Source organism: Anguilla anguilla, chromosome 10 (genome assembly GCF_013347855.1).
Source record: "Anguilla anguilla isolate fAngAng1 chromosome 10, fAngAng1.pri, whole genome shotgun sequence".
Lineage (NCBI taxonomy): Eukaryota > Metazoa > Chordata > Actinopteri > Anguilliformes > Anguillidae > Anguilla > Anguilla anguilla.
The window spans coordinates 3,739,014-3,755,005 of record NC_049210.1 but is presented as its reverse complement, the minus strand read 5'-3'; the positions used below and the strand labels follow the sequence as shown (position 1 = coordinate 3,755,005).

The 15,992-nt window shown below is 44.8% G+C and overlaps 3 protein-coding genes across 9 annotated transcripts; 2 read left to right on the top strand and 1 right to left on the bottom strand.

Annotated features, from left to right (window-relative positions):
- The first annotated feature begins 222 nt into the window (after positions 1-222).
- Positions 223-7,236, top strand: LOC118206527 (ubiquitin carboxyl-terminal hydrolase 30-like). Of its 6 annotated transcripts, none has more exons than XM_035379321.1 (14): positions 227-372; positions 1,187-1,225; positions 1,313-1,422; positions 1,606-1,794; positions 1,917-2,020; positions 2,114-2,212; positions 2,549-2,594; positions 2,686-2,780; positions 2,933-2,992; positions 3,310-3,396; positions 3,690-3,770; positions 4,448-4,658; positions 5,013-5,124; positions 6,263-7,236. In XM_035379321.1, exons 1-14 carry the CDS (start codon positions 302-304, stop codon positions 6,507-6,509), a joined length of 1,551 nt encoding a protein of 516 aa, XP_035235212.1. In that variant the 5' UTR covers positions 227-301; the 3' UTR covers positions 6,510-7,236. The 6 variants fall into 6 exon arrangements, with proteins under 6 accessions (XP_035235213.1, XP_035235212.1, XP_035235216.1 ...); XM_035379325.1 differs by having other exon boundaries at positions 245-323; XM_035379324.1 differs by lacking the exon at positions 227-372 and adding an exon at positions 416-889.
- A 56-nt stretch (positions 7,237-7,292) lies between these two features.
- Positions 7,293-11,300, bottom strand: alkbh2 (alkB homolog 2, alpha-ketoglutarate dependent dioxygenase). Of its 2 annotated transcripts, none has more exons than XM_035379329.1 (4): positions 11,166-11,300; positions 9,609-9,880; positions 9,216-9,414; positions 7,293-8,889 (listed from the first exon to the last, which is right to left on the bottom strand). In XM_035379329.1, exons 2-4 carry the CDS (start codon positions 9,871-9,873, stop codon positions 8,532-8,534), a joined length of 822 nt encoding a protein of 273 aa, XP_035235220.1. In that variant the 5' UTR covers positions 9,874-9,880; positions 11,166-11,300; the 3' UTR covers positions 7,293-8,531. The 2 variants fall into 2 exon arrangements, with proteins under 2 accessions (XP_035235220.1, XP_035235219.1); XM_035379328.1 differs by lacking the exon at positions 11,166-11,300 and adding an exon at positions 10,623-10,906.
- On the top strand, positions 10,147-14,359 carry unga (uracil DNA glycosylase a). The gene is made up of 7 exons (XM_035379327.1): positions 10,147-10,356; positions 11,225-11,425; positions 11,796-11,891; positions 12,282-12,379; positions 12,479-12,567; positions 12,982-13,160; positions 13,858-14,359. Exons 1-7 carry the CDS (start codon positions 10,255-10,257, stop codon positions 13,996-13,998), a joined length of 906 nt encoding a protein of 301 aa, XP_035235218.1. The 5' UTR covers positions 10,147-10,254; the 3' UTR covers positions 13,999-14,359.
- The last annotated feature ends 1,633 nt before the right edge of the window (positions 14,360-15,992 follow it).

The window sequence follows — 15,992 nt, the reverse complement described above, 5'->3', positions numbered from 1 at the left end:
ATCTAACTAGCTACTTCTAATTACACTCCCAACTAAATGTAATTGTGTTACTTTAGTCCCATTATTATTTAGTTCATCTCTAATGTAGATAGGAAACCCAGATAGCTATTAGTCACCTCATAGATACTTCACCTTCTTGGCTTGAAACTACGTTGTATTGCTTTAAATAAAACACATGCCCGAGAGTTCCTGTACTAGTATTTAGTATATCCGTATGGAAACAAAGACGTAGCTAGTTTGCGTTCCACCCTACACTCTGTGTCCACGCTAGTACAACATCTCAGCTTTCGCACCGGTGAGAATGCCGTGGTGCAGACCTGAAGGTACAGACAAGCTTGTTCGGGAGTTCCTTAGAACTGGATCCACAGTCAGGTTAGGACCAAACTTCCACGGAACAAATATCTTCATGGGGGGGTACTGATTGATATCTGGGAGCGTTCGGTACAGCAAAGTGAAGGAGGTTAGCTAGCTGGCTAATATACTGCGTAGACGGCCAAAGACGCAACACAGCACTGGGTTTATGCTACGATTTTCAACGTTGACAGTACAAAAATCAATTCAAATTTGATAGAATTGGGTCGATGAAGTCAACTTATAGCTGCATCCTTTAGTTAGCTAGCTAACTAACCTCTACCTATTTGGAAGAATGATAGACAGTTAAGCGAGTTAAATGCAGTTAGCTTTCCAGGTAGCTCGCTAGCTGCTACCTAATCAGTTTGCATACAAAGGTCGCTAGAGTACATGACCATAGAGCTAATGCTACTAGCTAGCCATGCTTCAGCTACAGGGTTGACAAGTAGCCTATCTACAGTTTTGATAAACAAAAATTATTATTTTATTTTTGCTATAGAGGACAACAGAGCAGAGGTCAACGTTGTTATATAGTTAGGTACTTGCTATAACGTAGCCTTTTTAAATATCTGGGAACTGACAGAGCAGTGTTGCTCAGCTATGGGGCAGTTTAATGTCTTTGATACTGTATTTGTTTAATCTGTACATAGATGATCAGACTAATTTACAACGAATTATGCCTGTATGTCTTCACTATTGCATGGTTATTAGCTGTTGTTTTTGTGGAAGTACGAGCTTTTGAATGACAGTAATTTCATTGCATTCAGTGATCGTAAGTTTGTGGTGTTCATTTTGATGTTCTGCCCTTTTTTTTGCTAAAAAAATAAAATGGCAGCAATAAGGAACAAACCTTCTGCACACAGAACTGCTCCAGGTAAAATACTTGTGCTGTGCTTGACATCTGTGCTTGTTTGCGGTGAACTTGTGCTAAACTTACGTGTCCTGCTACAATTCCCTTTAGGAACAAGATGATGAAAAATTGGGCGGTAATTGGCGGCATAGCGGCTGCCGTGGCGGCCGGTGTTTATGTCCTGTGGGGTCCTATTACAGAGAGGAAGAAGCGAAAAAAAGGTGTGAGATTTTTTTAAATTTCTTTTTTATTTTTATTTTTTTGGAAGTACTTAAAAAAGTGAATTAAATGGCCACTGTCTTGTCTGTGGCCAAGTACCATGAGTGGAAACCTCTTGGGTCAAAGAAGGCTGTGACACCTTGGACTGTGTTTATTAAAACCTGTTAAAACTTTGTCTTCTCCAGGCATGGTGCCCGGCCTGTTGAATTTGGGAAACACCTGCTTCATGAACTCCTTGCTCCAGGGCTTGGCGGCGTGTCCTTCCTTCATCGAGTGGCTGGACGAGTTCTCGGGCCAGAGGGGCGCGAGTCACGGCCATGATGACCAGGAGAGGGACCCCAAACTGTCCAGAACCCTTCTGCAGCTGCTCAGGGGTAGGCTTCACCAGGCGGCCGACTAGTCCCTTCTCTCTCTCCCTCTCTCTCTCTCTCTCTCTCTCGATTCGAGGCACCGTCTGAATTGGCTGACGGGATCTCCTCATCACCTGTGTCTGCAGCTCTGTCCAGCCATGACCCTGGAGAGGAGGATGTCCTTGACGCAGGGTGCCTCTTGGATGTCCTCAGGCTTCGCAGGTGGCAGATCAGCTCTTTTGAGGAGCAGGTGGGTCCTGTTTGTGCCTTGCATACTCAACACCGTCTCTGACGGTGCTGTGCCTCTCATCCTGGCTGCTGCTGCTTCTTCTTCTGTCCTCAGGATGCCCACGAACTCTTTCATGTCCTCACGTCGTCCTTAGAAGAGGAGCGGGATCGTTTGCCCAGGGTCACCCACCTGTTCGACATGCAGTCCCTGGAGGTAAACCTGCCCCCCCTGCAAACTTATGCTTTGCGCAGAAGAAGACTACATAAGTGCATGCATTGGAAGGGAGCGTGCAGCCCAGTCTTACTGCTTATTACTTCAGTCTCTTCCAAAAAAAAAAAAAATCAAATCTGTATTGTTGTCAGTTTGACCCGGTGAAGTGGTTAACATTTGGTGAACGCTGTAGTGCCTCATGAAGCTACTGAATAGTACCTGAGATACACAATCCCTTATCAGGCCAGACAGGAAGTGGCTCACAGCCGTTCGCTTTTAAATGAACACGTTCAGCACGTTTCTCTTTATTAATCCCGCTGCTTGTGGCTTTGTGTGCAGAGTCCCCAAGAGTCCGGCGAGAAGAACTTGAGCTGTAGAAGTCGAGGTAAGGTCTAGTGTGAGGGAAAGTAAGCGCTACCTGCTCTTGCTTTGACTGGCAAAGTGGCTAAAAAAACGATTCAATATTCCCCCTCCAGGCCCTCTTCACCCTATCACTAGCACATGGAAGTCCCAGCATCCTTTCCACGGACGACTGACAAGTAACATGATATGCAAGCGCTGTGAACAGCAGGTGACTGCATGCAAAATCTACTTCCTTGTTTACATTTGAAGAGAAATGTACTTGCTCTGCATATTTTCACGTGTGATTTTGACACATCCGACTCTATAAGTTTGTTTATCACAATTTTTATTATTATTATTTTAATTTTTTTTTTTTTACAGAGTCCAGTGCGGTACGATTCCTTTGACAGTCTTTCACTATCCATCCCGTCTGCACCATGGGTGAGCGCACAGAAGGAGAGAGAGCTCAGTCTTGTGTGCAGACACACATTTGTAGCTTCTGGGTACAGCTTGTTATGGAAAAAATATCGCACTATGCAAACTGTTGCAGTGCTTCAGGTTTCTTTTTTTGGTTCACCGCCGCACAACCTTTACAGTCCGTACCTGTGACAATAACAGTGGCATTTAAGAGGAGCAAAGGGAAGGCACTTGGAATTATGGTTTTGTGTCTGATTATGATGTCACAATAAACCTTGTGTAATTCCACAAACTGTAGCTCCCCCGGTGGATGGGAGGCTAATGCAGATAATTTCCTCCAGGGCCGACCTGTTACTCTGGACCACTGTCTCCAGCATTTCATTTCCTCTGAGACCATCAAGGAAGTGGAGTGTGAGAACTGTACAAAGGTGGGCTTGGAACATAGACTGGTGAAATATATGTATTAAAAAAGTCACTGTGATGTCACCCATTGACTCTTCACAGGCTTGGTTTAACTGAGTGTTAAGTTTCAAGTGCACAGTTTCATTGATTAATTATTAATTTCTAGGCAGTCCTTCTCACGATTTTGGTTGGTCTGATGGACACAAAACCTCTGTGCACCAGTAATATAAGATGGCACAGAGAGCCCCCAGACTGAAATGACAATGTGATGTATTTATATCAGTATTACATGGTTGTTCAGTATGCTTGGCTGTTTCAGATCCAGGCGGCGGGTGCACTGAATGGGGAGTTCATACCAAACCAGAGGACGACCTTCATTAAACAGCTTAAACTGGGCAAGGTAGGGATGCTCATTTGCTGTTAAGCTTGTAATTTGTTCTTTAGCAGTTTCAGGTGGTATTTATTAGTTTCGTTCTGCGACCCAGTAACCAAGCTGCAGCTGTTTTCATAATGATACAAACAGCCCACCTTTCACTGCCAGCCGCAAGGGTGATGTTTTCCAAGAGGCAACAGACCTGGTGCGTTGAAGTAGACACTGACACTGACATCTCTTCATAGTCAGGATTTGAATTCTGGGGAGTGATAAGGGTTTAAATTCCAGATAAAACCCTCTGTTTGCAGACAGAGTTACAGCAGCGTAAGACGACTCCCCCTGTTTGTGCTTCTTCAAATGCTGCAGCGACTGAGGATGAATAGGAATCAGATGAAAATTATGACAGTAAATCCCTGAGCCTGCCTCTCCCCCCAGGGTATTAGATGGTATCGCAGGCTATTGCACTTATTGTAAGTCGCTTAGGATAAAAGCGTCTGCTGAATAGATGCAATGTAACAGGCTTATCTGAGTCTCTCTTTCTCTTCCTCCCTCCCTCCCTCTCTGTCCCTCGCTCTATCACTCCCCCCCTCTCCCTTTCTCACCCTCTCTCCCTCCTCTCTTCCCCCCATGTCTGTCTATCTCTCTCTCTCCCTCCCCCTCTCTCTCTCTCGCTCTCTTTCTCCCCCCCTCACTCTCTCTCTCAGCTTCCCCAGTGCCTGTGCATACACCTGCAGAGACTGACGTGGTCGAGCGAGGGCACCCCCATTAAGAGGCAGGAGCATGTGCAGTTCACAGAGTACCTGTCCCTGGACTACTACAAGCACCGCCTGTCCAGCCGGGGGTCCCAGGAGTTCAGCGGGGTGCCCAAACCTGCCAGAGCTGAGGCTCATGGGAAGACCCCTCCCAACGGCGCAGGTAGAGCCCACTTTAAAACCGAAGCATGTTGCGTAAGGTGCACAGCAGAACCTCATACCTGCTAACCTGAGAGGTATGGGCTGACCGCTCAGCCGGGTGGGTATGAAGCCAGACACGGCACACGCATTAAACAGGAAGCTTAAGATGGCCGCTGGCTCAAAGGAACCAACAGATACCTGCAGACCCAGTGGGACTATACTTCGAGAATCCCTGTACTAACGCACGTCCAGTTCATTAAAACAAGGACGCGCTCTTCTAGACCGGTTCTATTTTGAGTAAACCGTGCGGCCCGCATTGTAAAAAAAAAAAAAAAGAAATAAAAAAATGACGGAAGGGTTTCCTCTCAATTCCCAGGCGCAGAACACTGCAGCAACAACAACAAGCCGTTGTCGAACGGAGCCTGCCCGTCCGTCCTCTTCCACACACCTGTGCTGGGCCTCCAGGTCTCCTCAGCCCACGACCACAGGTGAGCAACGCTCCTGCTGGGGCGCCTGGTGGCGCTGGAGCGTCCGCGGCGACCGGGAAGCCATGTGACTGAACACGCACACGTGGGCTGAGTTAGCATTAACAGTCAAATGTCAGTGTGGTGAGATTTCAAAAAAAGATTGGTTTGTTTTTTGACTTAAACTGTATAGCATGCGTTTATTGTGAAGAGATGCGGTGTGCAGATCTCAGTTATCTCAAGAAGAAAATGTTGCATACAGCTAATAGTTTAATTGCATTACAGGCATTTAGCAGACGCTCTTATCCGGAGCGACTTACACGCAACTGCATAGGACAGCATTTATATTGCATCCATTTATACAGCTGAGTATATACTAGTTTAGTACCTTGCCCAAGGGTACAACAGCAGTGTCCTACCTGGGAATTCGAACCTGTCACCTTTAGGTTACAAGGCCAGTTCCTTAGCCATTATACAACACTGCCACAGTATAAACTGAGCCAGACACATAGATTACGATTCAGGACCACTTGTTTGAGGGGAGTGCTCTGACTTCTAGCCTGCACCTGCCATGACTCATGGAAAGTGGATGGAAAATTATAATTACTATTCAGGACAGCTTCTTAATTAATTTAATCCTATTTTTAAAAATGTTGGATTCCTCTGTCACAGACCTGGCAGAGGGCAGCATTAATTTCACATGCCTCATTTTCCGGTAAAGGTTGACATTTTTCTTCTCCTCAGTTTTTTTGGTATAGCAAACAGGTCTGTCAGCATGCTATCTTGGAGTTATAATTTTAATGAATTCATGTGCTAGTTGTGGACATGTAAAACAATATATATATATATTTTTGGCTGGACTGCAACAGCAGGGCCAGCCCTACAAACGCGAATGTTTGTGACTGAGTGATGAAGTTAAACCATTGGTCGACCAAATCATGAAGTTACACCATTGGTCAGCCGGATGAAGTGTGTTAGGTCCAGCCATATACTAGGTTTTGACCTGGTCTTGTTTGGGATTTATGTGATGTGTACATGACTACCTGTGCATTTGTAGGCTTTTACAACATTTGTGGTAGAATGATCATACAGAATGGAAAGCTAAACCTGTAAAGACGAGTGGACCTTCAGCTTGCCTGACTCTCCCGCCATCTTCCCGCAGCTCCTCCACCTATCTCTTCCGGCTTACCGCCATCCTGGTACACCACGGCGACATGCACTCCGGACACTTCGTCACGTACCGCCGCTCCCCGGCCCCGCCGCGAGGCCCCTCCCCCTTCAGCGCCCAGTGGCTGTGGGTGTCGGACGACGCGGTGCGCCGGGCCAGCCTGCAGGAGGCGCTGTCGTCCAACGCCTACCTGCTCTTCTACGAGAGGGTACGGCGGCCCAGCTTCAGACTGGAGGAGTGACGGGGCGGGGTTAACGATGGGCCCCGCCCCCCAAACCCCGCGTCACCTTCTGCCCGCGTACGTGCCACACAGACTTTCCTCGAGACTCCTCCCACCACCGTGCAGTGCTCCAATCAAATCATTGCCCCTTTTATGGCTTTCCATTGACCTCCAAAGAGGGGGAGGAGCCCAAACGTAAAATGTCCTTTTATGGTCGTCATAGGCCACTGACTCGCTCACTTCCTCCTTTTATTTGCTCCCAACCACCCCCCCCCCCCCATCTGAACTCCCTATGAGACAGAGCCTGTCAGTGAATCGGCGTGTGCTGTCAGGGGTCAGGGGTCAAAGGTCAGATAAAGCTGTGAAGAGTAGCATAAGGCATCACGGTGTGGCAGGAGCAGAGTGATGGAACCTACAGAAGCCACTGCGGAGCCAAAATGGGGCCCCGTCCCCAAAATGGCCGCCCATCATCAATAAAGGCCGGCTTCGGAAGAGCTGGACAGGTGTTGTACATTGCTCGGATGCACCTGTTCGTTCTTCTGAATCATGGACTCCGAAAAACGACTAAATGTTCAAATGGAGCAGGTGAGTGGAACAAAAGTACCTCGTTCTTGTCCGAGATGGAAAATGCCTCATTTTACGTGTTTCTCAGTTGAGATACCTGTCTAATGCATAAAAACCTTTCTTTATGCTCCTGTGGAAGAGGGTCATTGGTGGTTCAGGTACTATGTTACACGGTCTGAATTGGATCGATATAAATTAGATATCAGTATCGACTTCGTTTTGAAAGATTAGTCCAAATAATTATAAATGATTTCCTTCTCTGAATTGATCACTACATCAGGTACACTAGTATTAATTTTTTCTCAAAAGAGCAGGAATAATGTACTGCACTCAAGCGCAAGACAGCTAAATGCGTCACTCGATTGCAAACGGGGAGGGTTTCTCGCCATGAATTTCACGTAGCTGAGTCACGACAGATATTACCCATAATGCTCGGCCACAGTTACACGGAGGGCTCGAGAAATGAAGGTCTCGCTGTGATCGTGTCCGAGGAGGAGGCCAGAGCCTTTCAAACAGACCGAAAAAAAAAATTCCTCTTTGCCTCTAGTGGTGTGTCTGCGGGACAATGTTTATCTCCGCCTGGTGAACAAGTGTCGTGATTCCTCCATGATTGTAGTCCACGCTGTACAGGAAGTGATCGACTCCTCTTCCTGTGAGCCTGCCTGTCCTGCCTGTGCACCTCAGCTGCCTGTGCTGTTTGTGTGTGATAAAACTGTCGTCATCGTTGCGTTTTCATCGGAAAGATAATCATTTCACCGTTCAAAGAGAACGTGATTGCATCCGGAATACCTTGTGTGACCAGTCTGAAGCCAGTCAGTCCTTGATGAAAATCTTTAAAAAATAAAAAAAAATTATTTTTTTATTCGTTCAGTCCCAGGTGATTGAAGTGTAGTCAAATTTTGCCAAATTTGCGTGAAGTTGATCTAGCATAGAATGAACATCAAGTCCCTTGCTGATCAGTGTTTTTTCCACAGTATTTAACGCACTACTTCCTGAATGTAGAAATACTGCCCACTGTTTTCATCCTTTCAGTATTATCCTAAAACAAGAGAAATTCTCCTGCATATAACTGTCTAGCAAGCCAATTGCACTACTGTGTTTTTAATATATATATATATATATTTTGTGTGATCTGTCACAATGGCAGGTGTATTTTGACTGTTTTCATAGATGAAAATGATGAAAATAAAGTTATTAATAAAAGTACAAAAGCATATGTGTGGAGATGTCCTTACTTAGCCTTAACTGTTGTGCCAAATGGTACCTTTTAATATTTATTAAACATTTCTACTTGGTGAATTGTATTTACAAGTGCATCAATAATTCAAACCCATGACATGACAGGAAAGTCTCAGTCACTGGGAAGGTCCCAGTTCCTGGGAAGGTCTCAGTCACTAGGAAAGTCTCAGTCACTGGGAAGGTCCCAGTTCCAGGGAAGATGACAGTTTCTGGGAAGGTCTCAGTCACAGGCAAGGTCTCTCACTGGGAAGGTCCCAGTTTCTGGGAAGGTCTCGGTCGTTGGGAAGGTCCCGGTGCTTGCGGACTGATGATGTGTCGAAAGGTGAGGTTGATGCGCGGGGTGAGGACCCTCCTGCGGGCCGGCAGGCTGTGGTACCAGTGCTGGTTGGTGGGCGGGTTCATGAGCAGCAGGCTGCCGTGGGCCAGCTCCAGCCGCACCGGGTCGACCTGGCGCCGCGCGTTTCGGCCGCGGGCCTCCCCGTGCCGGAACACGAAGTCCCGGGCCGCCCCCAGGGACACGGAGGCGATGGGGAAGCCGGGGTCCAGGTCCTTCTCGTCGTCGCGGTGCTCGCCTATGTGATCGCTGCCGTCTTTGTACCTGTGTGGGGGGGGGGGGGGGGAAAGGGCAATCAGTCACATCGCATCACATAAGCAGGGGTTGTCACAATATAGGAAGGACAAGTAAGCACGATTTGAGAGGTTATCTTTTTACAACATTGACTGATGGCATGAGAGGAATACATTTTGTGTGCTAAAACGCCATCGCGTGTTATCAGTGTCTCACTAAGTCTACCCAATCATATTGTCGCACTTTGGAAAACAAAGCCTTTTGATTGGTTCACTGGAGTCAAGGACTGTCTGTACCTTGCATGTCCCCCTATTATGCGAAGCCTGGTTCTCCAGTCAGTAGGTTTTGTCTCTCACCTGTTTACAAGGACAAAGTTGAAGGTGCGTCCGGTGGCCTTGGTGACTGCCCCATGTATGTACTCCAGAGTGGGGGTCCATGGCCTAGCCAGATGATGTACCCCAGAGTAAGTGTACATCAGGCCTGGGTCCCCGTAAGTGGCCTGCTTCCTAGGAACACTGTGGAGCTTCCCAAACACACGAACCTGAGCCATCTCATCTGCAACACATGCAAATTGTAAAAAATAAAATAAAAAAAAACGGGCAAATACATACAATAGGAGAGGATTAGCATTGGAAAATGTATTTTATATCATCAAGACTGACCTGACGTAAGTCTGACCTTTATGAAGCCTTGTTTGAATGAGAGGGTACTGAGAGGAAGAAGCAGTGGTGTGGTGTGGTACCACTTACCTGTGAAATACTCCACCTCTTCCTCCAGTTGTTTAAAAAGCCTGTCTGCTTCATCTTTTGGAAAAAGCTGTGCGTAGTCACAGTCCAGTCCCTCTGCTTCAATCTTCTTCCAAGGGAGAGGGTGAGAGAACTCTTCTTCAATAGAGCTCTCCTCTTCCTCTCCTTCCTCTTCATCACAAGCTTTAAACTTTTTGCAGTGATGCTCTTTCTCCCAATGAATACTCCACTCACTGCGTTTCTTTGTCTGGGTCACAAATGAGTCCATCCAAAATCTGGAATTAATCAGAAGCTATGCTCAAAAATGTTTTGAATAAAAAATAGTTTGTAAAGCAATGTAATTCAGTAGAAATTATTTAATATACATTTCTTAAATCACCGAATATGTTAACATTTCAACCTTCATTTTCAAATCTTTTAACATCACAATTTCCGTTTTTAAGTGATAAAATCTCTGACTAAAAATTACCCCACGCGGCACGCCCCCTACAACAGAAAAACCCTTCTCCCCTCCCATTATCCACAATTTTGGCGGGAATGGGTTGAAATAGCAAATGTTGATTCAGATAGAACGCTTCCTTACAACTTCTGATTTCGGATCACAAAACTTAAACCTCGACCATTAAAATATAACGTTCAAGTAAAAAAAATGATTGGGCAGAAAACTATAAACTCGTTTTTTTCTCCGGTTGGGACAAAGAGAACTTTAGAAGCGAACAAACAGGACACCAAAGAGAAAGCGGAGAATAATGTGAGTTTTTTTCAGTGTTGCATTGCCATTGGCGACGATGTAATTGGTAAATTATCTCAGTTTTAAAGAACAGTATTGTTAGCGTCTATGCTTCGTTGTTTCACGCGTAAATTTATGCAGCTACCTATTTCTACATACTGTTAATGAATCACTGATTACTGAGAGTTGCTAGCTAGTTTTACCGCGAAATACGCACGTGGTACAGCGACTCTGGAAGTAAACATTGAACTAGGGAACTTCAATATAACGTTTTGGACATAACTTAACATTCATACAGTCTGTTTAGAATCAAAATATTCAATATGTTGTGTGATGAGTATGGTGTAACTAAGTTAACTAATCTGTACACCGTGAGCGCATGACTCTCTGCCGTAGACGTGCATATTTAACGAGACAGGCAAACACGCCTTCAGCTACGCTTGTGTAGTCTCGGAAGTAAGCCCGTACTGCGCATGTTGAGGGCAAAACATCAGAGTTCTCTTTAAAGTGAATGGGGAATATTGCAAAACATTTGTAAAATGCACATTTTGATAAATATCTTCCCAAGACTTCTGGACCAAAACAATCGTTGTCTCACAAACTGCTGCACATAATGAAATTTATGATGGACAAAAAAATGGGCCGATGAGGTTTTCTTTGTTTGTTAAACCACCTTGGGTTTCTGCACCGAATTCAATGGGCAGCAAGCTCTTTTGCCCTCAAGCGCGCGCAGTAGAGGCTGTTATGCGGTACGTAGAACTCCACTTTTCCACATGCGAGATGTTTATATTAGCCTAGCTACGCATCCGCGGCAACACGCGTTTTCTTACCCACTGCAGTGGCTAGCTGGCTAACAGGCTAACACGTTTTTATAACAACATGTTCGAAGGTGTCCCAGGTAAAAAAGCTGAAACCAACTAGCGATATGCCGCCGACTATCACGACCCTGAGTCCGGAACAGCTGGACAAAATCGAGAAGAGCAAGCGCGCTGCTTTGGAGAGGCTGGCTGCTCACAACGCACCGGATGGATTCGGCGAGAGTTGGCGGAAGGAGTTGAACGCAGAGTTTGGAAAGCCTTATTTTAAAAGAGTAAGAATATATTGAGCTTCATCGCGGTAGTTTTAAATAAAACGATCTTTTATATATATTGGGTCAATTGCAGTGTGCTTAGCTGGAGTTTAAACCTCAGATTTAATCATTCTGTACACAACAGAACTGTAGTACAACTGGAGCAGCCCATCCTTATTTCACAGATTTGGATAGCTGTTCCAGTTGTAGTGCGTATCAGTGGTTTAGATGACACAGCTGCGGAACCACAGTGTCAGCATTGTATTCTGAAATGTTAATATAAAAGCAGGTATTAATACGACACCAATAAACTCAGGACTGTGGAGGGAGAATTACTGAACAGGATATTTTATAAATAAAATACTCAATGTGTTATTTTTTTTGCGCGTAGTTGATGTCCTTTGTGTCGGACGAAAGAAAGCGACACACTGTCTATCCACCTGCTCATCAGGTATTCACATGGACTGAGGTGTGCGCCATTCGAGACGTGAGTACCGCCGTGTTCTAAAATGTAATCGTTCGGCCTCATTCACAAAAACATGCGTACGATCGTAAACTGCGTAAGAACGTTTCAGAGAACATTTCGGCATTCATATTTTTTTTTCTTATCTGTATTTGCATGGCTTTTTCCTTATGCTAATCACTTAAGCAGGACTGCGCATAAAATTGACAGTTAGCATTAATCATCATACACTTGGGATATGCACATGTCATGAATCCCACATTGTTTTTTTGTCGGGAACATTTTTAAGAACAGAAATAAGAACAATTTAAGGAAGGTTTTGAGAATGAGGCCCATTGTCCTTGTGTATTTGAGGGGGGATCTGGAGCTTGGTGGTAGAGCTCACAGATCACAGATGTCTCCTGTGATTTGCAGGTGAAGGTGGTGGTTCTTGGCCAGGACCCATACCATGGTCCTAACCAAGCCCATGGCCTTTGTTTCAGTGTCCAGAGACCTGTCCCGCCCCCTCCCAGGTACTGCAAGTCACTTGGCACGCATTTCATTCAGTGACAATTTTTTCTGTCATTGTGGTTTAGCATGCCTGGTTCAAACAGGCTATGTTTGTGTTATAGCTTGGTGAATATGTACAAAGAACTGGCTGCAGACATTGACGGATTCCAGCACCCTGGACATGGGGATCTCACTGGGTGGGCTAAACAAGGTACTCAGCTTTCATCCCCTTTTAAATGTGAAATGTGATGTGCGTTTGACAATGAGAAATGCATGTAATTGATTAATTCCCTCCACACATACTGTATTTTTGGTTGAAGTTTATCAGCTTTTGCCAGTTTTTGGGTGAACCCTTGGCAGATTTGTATCTGTATGCATTTTTATTGATGTGTAAACAGCCATTTATAACAAAGTCAATGGAGCAGAATGCATGTGTTGCTTTTAAAGTCGTTTGCCTGTTACATGTTGTCACACATTAAATGCAGTCAACTACATGTACAATGTGGTGGGTGACTAATGCCAAATTGATGCGAGGGAGAGAACGCTGTTCCACAGTTAATGTTAATTACAGTAGATTCCAAGTCCCCCGTGGTGAATATACTCCCTCGTCCCTCCTCTGTTTCAGGTGTACTGTTGCTCAATGCTGTGCTGACGGTTCGAGCGCATCAGGCGAACTCCCACAAAGACAAGGGCTGGGAGGCCTTCACGGACGCCGTGGTGCAGTGGCTCAATGGCAACCTGAACGGGGTGGTCTTCATGCTGTGGGGGTCCTACGCTCAGAAGAAGGGCATCGCTATCGACAGGGTGTGTCCCGGGCTGGAAATGCCATAAACCAGTTCACTAAATTTACAGGCATTACTTTACAGCCATTTAGCAGACGCTCTTATCCAAAGCGACTTACACAACTTTTACACAGCATTTACATTGCATCCGTTTATAAAGCTGGACATATACTGAAGCAATGCAGGTTCAGTACCTCGCTCAAGGTTACAGTGTCAGTGTCCTACTCAGGAATGGAACCTGGGACCTTTAGATCACAAGACCAGTTCCTTACCCATTATACTGCGCTGCCATTAAATGTGTGCACGCTACGTGGCCCAAAGTATGTGGACGCCTGACATCAACATCTCATCCAAAATTATGGGCATCAGTATTGAGTTTGTCCACTTTTTGCTGCTATAACAACCTCCACTCTTCTGGGAAGGCTTTATACTAGATGTTGGAGCATTGCTGCAAGGGATTTGCTTCCATTCAGCCAGAAGAGCAAAATGAAGCCTTATAGCCCCAAAGTACCTCTGACCATTGCGCCAAAAAACAAATTCTTAATTTATAATGTCATAAATAACACAAGTCAAATGTATCCTTTTCTCAGACGAAAGGCATAGAAAATCAAGTCTGATTTGATTGGAAACGGTGGACTTATTTGGCATTCTTGCGCGCAAGACTGGGTGGTCCCGCTACTTTACTTTGGGTTTTTACTGAGGTCATTTATGTTTTACAGAAGCGCCACCATGTCCTGCAGACTGTACATCCGTCCCCGCTGTCTGCGCACCGCGGCTTCTTCGGATGCAAACACTTCTCAAAGGCCAACGAGCTGTTGGCGAAATCGGGGAAACGGCCAATCGATTGGACGGCGCTCTGAGAAAGTTTCGGAAGTTTCCATAAGCTCATTTGTCCGTTCCAAGTTGGCTAAGGGGGAAATTACCTTGTATATACTGCCGTTAAGACTAGCTTTTTGATCTGAATGTTGAAAATGTTGTCATTGTATCATTAAATTTCCTTTTTGCATATTTTCCATATTAATTTCATATAGATGTTTAATATTTTTCGTATGTTCTATATGCAAATTGTTTCCATTGTTTTAAAACTACCTCAGTATTACAAAGCTATCGCCATTATATATTTTTATTTTCATTTTAAATCTACAGTAAACAGTGAAACTCTACAATCACTTGTCTTATGTATTTCCAACTGTATTGCAAATGCATCAACACCGCAGTGAGTTGCAAGATAAAAGGACATATACTAACAGCAAGCTATTTTGTAAATATTTCTGTGTTTTATCTTGTAAATGAGAATTGTATTTTGAATGTTTAAATAAATTTACAGTAAAACGGAACTTGTACGTTGTCATAATATAGCAGGTTTGTGTTGGACTAAAGATTTGCTATAAATCTGTTTCATGGCTTATGTGTGAATGTTTTCCGAAGCTTTGCACTTGGGTCACGATAAAGCTGAACGCTGTATGCCCGATTTTACCTATGCAGTACTTGCTGAATTATGATTTTATTTATCATTAACACCAATACTGAACACTTAATATCTTAGCAGCACCTTTGACTTATCTTTTCGACTTTTCGAATGGCATCACCAATTGGATGCGAGCTGTGTTTTACTTTTTGGTATCATGGCGATGGGTGAAAAGATCGCTCTCATGGAAGTTTGTCTCTTGACTGGACCTCGTCAAAATGGTCCCGTTCGTCGCCTTTGCTCAGACCGCAAATATTTCTCTCACAGCTGGAAAGCACATGGCGTGAAGCTACCCGCTTATGACTGGGGAGAGATATCCTGACTAAACCCACCTACGTCGTTAAAAGTAATGGAAAACGTTTCCCAGAGCAAGCCATTTAATTTACGAATAGATAGAATGGACATGGACTGACTACGTCAGCAGCTTTGTCAACCTGCCTCAGAAATTGCTGTGGGGAAAACATCTTGGTTCCCCTACCCCGGAAATTAGGATAAATTGGACGAGTTTAGGTCCGATTTCATGCTTTTACGTTGAATGAGGGGGATCATGTTTCTTAATAAATCGCCGGGAATAATATTTTTATGACCACATTATATCGGTTATTGGCAGTGCACTTGGCTTGATAAACGCTAGTCCAGCTAACTGGCCAGTGCTCATCACATTTTGCTGGACGCGGTGATTGTTTGAATTCTGATCAAAACAATGCCAGCAGTTGAAAGTTAGCCCGACTTTCAGTGATTCATACGGCAACAACCTGCATCAATAATGACTTCAGGAGGCTATGATGTTGAAGGTAAGCGTAGCTGCAAATAGTATTTAGCGAGCGTTTTGTGAATTCTGTTGCAGATTAAACTCGCTATTTGGTGTTAGTGAGCAACGTTTTTGTTGCCTTTTGATACACTGTTGCTAACGTTAAGGTTCGCTGGCTACTGGGAAATACTGGCCGAAAACAGTGATTTGTGACTGAATGGATTTTTTTTTTCAACCCAACAATTTCGAGCAGTGAAACAATTTCTCCCATAGGTACAAAATGAAGACGAGGTAGCTAACGATTGCGAGCTGGTATCTAACTGTTTATATTGTGGAAGTCGTATCATGGCTAACGTTAGCTAGCTAGAGGACAAACCAGAAAGCACACCCGTACATTTTTAAACTTTATGGTGCACCTGCACCATGCATGTGTGATAGCCCGCTTTTGTAAGTTACACTGTGGGCTATGATGGCATGTGTTCACTACGATAGCTGGTGCAATGAGATGTCTCACAACAATCCGTTTTGAGCAGCCATATATGGTCAGTTTATTATGAACCGAACCGATGGCACGCCGAAGCTAGCAAATGATGCAAGAGTGCGTTGGTTGATGTAGAGCGATCCAGAAGCAGATG